Source organism: Perissodus microlepis, chromosome 3, assembly GCF_051167445.1.
Source record: "Perissodus microlepis isolate ML-2025 ecotype Zambia chromosome 3, ASM5116744v1, whole genome shotgun sequence".
NCBI lineage: Eukaryota > Metazoa > Chordata > Actinopteri > Cichliformes > Cichlidae > Perissodus > Perissodus microlepis.
In genome coordinates, this window is record NC_140463.1 from 8,641,501 (window position 1) to 8,647,500 (window position 6,000).

General features: G+C 39.9%; 2 protein-coding genes across 4 annotated transcripts in view; one reads left to right on the forward strand and one right to left on the reverse strand.

Moving 5' to 3' along the window:
- LOC146389750 (neural cell adhesion molecule 2-like) overlaps window positions 1-6,000 on the forward strand; it is a 631,716-nt gene that overhangs the window by 242,101 nt on the left and 383,615 nt on the right. The gene's annotated exons all lie outside the window — the stretch shown is intronic.
- LOC146389759 (uncharacterized) overlaps window positions 1-6,000 on the reverse strand; it is a 51,431-nt gene that overhangs the window by 27,202 nt on the left and 18,229 nt on the right. For 2 of the 3 annotated variants that reach the window (XM_084912750.1, XM_084912742.1), the window contains 2 exons: window positions 4,746-6,000; window positions 2,915-4,495 (listed from right to left, as the gene is read on the reverse strand). The exon at window positions 4,746-6,000 is cut by the window's right edge. The exons of the other annotated variant lie outside the window; for it this stretch is intronic. In XM_084912750.1, the coding sequence (XP_084768876.1) occupies window positions 4,770-6,000 (1,231 nt within the window). In that variant the 3' untranslated portion in view covers window positions 2,915-4,495; window positions 4,746-4,769. Of the gene's footprint in view, window positions 1-2,914; window positions 4,496-4,745 lie in introns of those variants that run through there. 3 annotated transcript variants of the gene reach the window in all.

Here is a 6,000-nt window from a genome sequence, read left to right on the forward strand (position 1 = left end):
ACCCTGGACACAGTCTGTTTGACCTGCTCCCCTCAGGCAGGAGGCTCCGGTCCATTCGCACCAGAACCTCTCGCCATAAGAACAGTTTCTCCCCCTCTGTTGGACACATGAACAATAACTGTATGACTGTTCCCACCACTAACACATGACCCTACGCTGTGTTCACTGCATCATTCCATGTTTGGCACTGATCACCACCTGCACTCATGTATATATCTATCTACTTAGCACTTTTAATTCTTATTCTTATGTTTTTTTCTCATGTCTATTTAAGCATTATTTATGACAGTATGTTTGCACTAAGCACCGCAGCAATTTCCTAATGTTGTAAACCTGCTCAACATTTGGCAATAAAACCCTTTCTGATTCTGATTTACTGTACAGCACTTTGGTCCTGTGTTGGGTATTTTAAAGTGCTTTATAAATAAAGATGGTTTGGATTGGATTGGATAAAATTAAATACATCTTGTTCTCTTAGAATTTATTGTTGTGATCCAGTGGAACTCTTTTCCTGCTCCCTGTTATGGCTCTCTGTGACTACAATAAAATTCCCTCCATCCATCACTGAACTGCACTGAAGTAAAACGTCATCCTAAGGACTGCAGTACACCAAAGGACACCACTAATAAACACTGATTACACTCTGTTCTTCTTGCAGCAACAATTTTTTCTGCAGGTAACAATTTCCCATGTCACCCGCAGCTGCAACTGAGCAGTAAGAATGTATTTGTCTCTATTCAAATGATGATTCAGTGAATTTGAATTATCCTGCAGCAGGAGAATGACCCCAAGCATACAGCCAAAGTCATTAAGAACTATCTCCAGTGTAGAGAAGCACAAGATGTACTGGAAGTGATAGTACAGCCCACCACAGAGCCCTGAACATCATCGAGTGTGTCTGGGATTACATGAAGCGAGAGAAGGATGTGAGGAAGCTGGTAGGAACAACCTACCTTCAAAAACTGTGTGCAAGTGCACCTAGAAGAATTGATGCTGTTTTGAAGGAAAAAGGTGTTTACACCACTTATTGATTTATCTTTTGTTCATTCACTGCATTTTGTTGATTGATGAAAATATGGTGACTTTCAGCTCGCAGGGCTCAAATAAGAGAACCAATCAGTCATATTTGTAGGTTATTGTTACGCCCCAGTCTAGGGGTACAGAAACATAACATAAGGGTTGGAAAGGAAGTGACCCCGCCCTGGTTCCAAAAATCATACTCAGAAGCCAATCTTTGAAGTGAGCGGTGGTTCATTTGTGTCTACACTGAAAAACTTTACTCTGGGATGAACAAAGCCCGAAATAACAAGCCCCCCCCTCCACCAAAAAAAAAGCAACAACAAAAAAAAACAAGCTAAGTCAGGAAAGGAGGTGCTATCTAAACCCTATGTGAAACATAAACCAAACAAAGGACACATGCTACACCTAACTCCCTAACTGAAATAAACAGAATATTAAGGCAGCTCTCCTCTTCTGCTTCAGTGCTTATTTACAGTTTACTATTTACAAGTGAAAATGTGTCTACATACTATGTCCAAAGCTCTGTAGGTCTCAAGAATCACAAACACGAATGTCACAAAGTTTGGAGGCCAAGGATGGGTTTGCTGCTGCAGTCACCTGCTGCCGCCAACAACTGCTGGTGAGGGATGTTTTAAAAACAGCCACATGATGAGGGGACCAATAACCCACCGCCAGCTCTCCTATCAGGAAGGACCTGTAGATACTTAAAGACATAGCACAAAAACAAACTCTAGACGGCCAGGGCCGTAACAGCTATTGCCAATAACCTTCAACTATTAAAATACATTTTGCTAAAGTGACTTTAATGTCTCCTGTATTAGATCAAAATGAGAGAAAACAGATAACCACTGTTGTGATGCCCTTTATCTCTCACCTGGGTTTGTTGGTTTTGTCAAGTCAATTAATACAAAGAAGGACTGGCTTTGTTGAGCTGCCTCAGTTAAAACCCTAACACAGGTACACACTTAGCCTGTATTTTTGTAGGAACATTACATTCTGGCAACTTAAGCTCACCATCTGTAAACTTAACATGTGAAGCTCAAGATTACAGAAAACAAACTGAAGCAGAATTAAGAGAAACTCTACATTTGTTTCTTTATCAGTACCTGTGAGAAGACTGTTCATACTGTGTTGTTCTCTCTGCAAAGTTTTCTGTCAGTAAATCTCAGAGAGACAAAGTAAACATTTACCGTCAGATCCCGAGCTACTGCTAAAGATACTGTTACTGTGCCACGTGCATATCTTTGGAAATAATGAATTAGGTGGCAAAATCTGAGAATTAAAATCAGTTAATTAACTAAAAAGATAGAAAACAAGTAGAAAACCAAATTGAAAGGAAATATGTGTCGGTGTGTCTCCTCCTGTGATAAAGCTCCACATGTACCACTGAAAACAGTTAAATTAGTTTGAATCAGAAATCAGGGCTCAAACTACTTGTTCTGAGACCATTTCTTCATTTTTCACACCAAACTGTTTGTAGCTGTCGCATTGAAATGTAATTATTATGTGATTGCAATGTTCAAAATTTGGTGTTTAATCTGGATTCATGTTGTGTTGTCGCCACCTACTGGTGGGCCTGAGTGTGGCGCTTTGTGGTGCGCATGCTTTGGGGTGATGCTCAATTAAGCGCACATGTCACCAGAGACTGAAGGCTCGAGCCAGAAAGAGAATGCTGGTTTGTGTAAAAGGTGGAAATATAGAAGATATGGACTACAGTTGCTCATGAATGTTCAGTAGAAAGGCGCACACGGTATGTTGGTGCATTTACTTTGTGTGCATGTTTTATTTGAGTTGTAATTTTTGTTCTCCTGATGTAATATCCGTGTTTTTCATTGATCATTTCACCATAGTTTTTCACGGTGTTTGCTGGTGAAAAGAAGATTAAAATACTGGCTGAACATCAGTTGGAGCATGGCCCTTTATTCTACTTCGAACATGAAAAACCTTCAGGAGCAGTTACACTGTTTAATAAGACAAACGTTACAGAGTTCATTAAATATAACTAATGCTTTAACATTATCAGGATTTCATAATACAAACTTCAAATCAACAGGAAAACAGATGCAGAACATGTGGATCAAAATGAATTCATTAAAAAACAACATGTGGACTTCAAGGATACAGTAAATACACTAAAGTGAAAGGAGGAGCCAAAAATTTGAAGGAATTTGAATTAAGTAAAAGTAGTCACCTGTGATCTTTAGAATGGTCCTGATGTGTGCTGCTGTTTTTAACTTTCAACATTTCTTTGCTGCCACTGTGAATACGAATGTGGTCTTTGCCTAATTAAATAAATGTTACACTGACTCACTGCTTCATCTTCTGGTACAAACTGGTATTATATGAAAGTACAGCCCAAAACCAGTTTAGCTTGAGTTTCTTTTTTCTGGACATAAAGTCACAGCAGGTGTTGTTTCAAAGCTGGTGGACAGATTTAGTTCATTTTGGAAGTTTTAAGAGCAACTGCTGTGTAATTATTTGTAGTTTTGGGAGAAAATGATTTAAGAGAAGATTTTACCACAGCAAAAGATTAAACATGAATGTGAATGAAATTTAACTGAGGTAACACATAAAATGAATACAACTACTAAACACTACTGTGTCCTAAGGAAACAAAGAATAAAATGTAACAGGGATAACACTTTAGAGAATTAAAATCCCTCAAAGGAAAAAAAATAAACTTGATATGCATATCTATACATGCAGCTTCCTAAATGTAACATTCAGGATTATTCACTGCAGGTCCAGAAATCAGAGCTACCTCATCAGATCCAAGTGTGACATCAGCTGACACTCTTTACAGGAGATTCCATCTGAACTCTGTGGAGCCTGATCTCAAGGTTTTTAAGTCTGACCCTGAAACCAGAAGAGGATCTTTCTCTCTCTTCAGATTCATTGTGATCCAGTGATTTCAGTCCTGCATGATCAGGCTGATGTTTGCAAAGAGCAGACAATGAAGTGAATGTTTTTGCACATTGGTAACAGTGAAACAGTTTATTTACAGTGTGGGATCGTTTGTGTTCGGAGTATGAACTGAGATTCCTGAAGCTCTTGTCACACTGGTCACAGCTGAAGTTCACTTCCATGTGTGTACGTTCATGTTTGTTACGATGACCTGATTGTGAGAAGCTTTTGTCACAGTGTCTGCACGTGTATGGTGTCTCTTCTGTGTGGATTCGCTAATGCTTTTTCATTGAGCTCACGTGCAGTGGTGAAGGATGACCCACACTGGTCACAGATGTGCTTTTTGACCCCACTGTGGAAGAGTTCATGTATTTTTAATGTACTTGGTGTGTGGAAGCCTCTCCCACATTCTTTGCAGTAGTTCATTTTGTCTCCAGTGTGGCTACGTTGATATGGTTTTTTGGTCCCGTTGATGATTAGAAGTTTTTCTACAAAGGTCACGGAGAAACGCTTTCCCACCACCACAGTGACGACAGGGTTGAGAAATGGATCCATGTGCTTTGCTCCGCTTCTAAACAAAGACATTGTAAGTCAGGGAATTCCTTCAACATTTTTATCCTGAACGTTGCCGGAAATAAAAAAGCATCTCTGCCAACGTCCAATTACATTTTACTGTTTACATTACAACACTCAGCTTACTGAGAGAAAATGAGTCTTCATTTTTCCAAAGAGTTCATTCAGTATAACTCCATAAGTTTACTGATCAGACTTGTTCCAAACAATCAGGTTAAAATTACAAGACAAAAAAACTAAATACATACCTAACAGTAACTGCACTTGTAGAGTTACTTTCTTGTGTGGATCTGTTGGTGTTTATTCAGCTGAAGTGGAGCTTTAAAAGTCTTCTCACACCGGTCACATTTATAAGGTCTCTCCTCAGAGTGGCTAAACATGTGTTGTCGTAACTTTGCACCTGTTGCAAACAGTTTCCCACACTGACCACAGCAGGAAACATCATTTCCAGTGTGAATCCGTAGGTGAATATTTCGGTACCGTTTGTCGCTGAAACTTTTTCCACAAAAGTCGCAGCTGTACGCCTTAATTCCAGAGTGGGTAACTAAATGCCTCTGTAAGTCGCTATTTAGAGCAAAAGCCTTACCACACAACTCACAGTTGTGTGCTTTAAATCCACTGTGGATGAGTTGGTGTTTTTTTAAGTGTGCAGCCTGGGTAAAAGATTTTCCACACAAGTCACAGCTGTAAGGTTTAACTCCAATGTGGATGACTTCGTGTCTTTTTAAGGTTTGCGCCAGGGTAAAAGACTTTCCACACAACTCACAGCTGTAAGGTTTAACTCCACTGTGGATGACTTGGTGTGTTTTTAGGCTTCGAGCCAGGGTAAAAGACTTTCCACACAAGTCACAACTGTACGCTTTAACTCCACTGTGGATGATTTGGTGAGTTTTTAAGTCTCCAGCCTGGGTAAAAGACTTTCCACACAAGTCACAACTGTAAGCTTTAACTCCACTGTGGATGACTTGATGAGTTTTTAAGTGTCCAGCCTGGGTAAAAGACTTTCCACACAAGTCACAACTGTAAGCTTTAACTCCACTGTGGATGACTTGGTGTTTTTTTAGGCTTTGAGCCAGGGTAAAAGATTTTCCACACAGGTCACAGTTGTACGCTTTAAATCCAATGTGGATGAGTTGGTGAGTTTTTAAGTGTCCAGCCAGGGTAAAAGACTTTCCACACAGGTCACAGTTGTACGCTTTAAATCCACTGTGGATGAGTTGGTGAGTTTTTAAGTCTCCAGCCTGGGTAAAAGACTTTCCACACAACTCACAGCTGTAAGGTTTAACTCCACTGTGGATGACTTGGTGTTTTTTTAGGCTTTGAGCCAGGGTAAAAGACTTTCCACACAGGTCACAGTTGTACGGTTTAAATCCAATGTGGATGAGTTGGTGAGTTTTTAAGTGTCCAGCCAGGGTAAAAGACTTTCCACACAAGTCACAGCTGTACGGTTTAAATCCACTGTGGATGACTTGGTGTGTTTTTAGGCTTTGAGCCAGGGTAAAA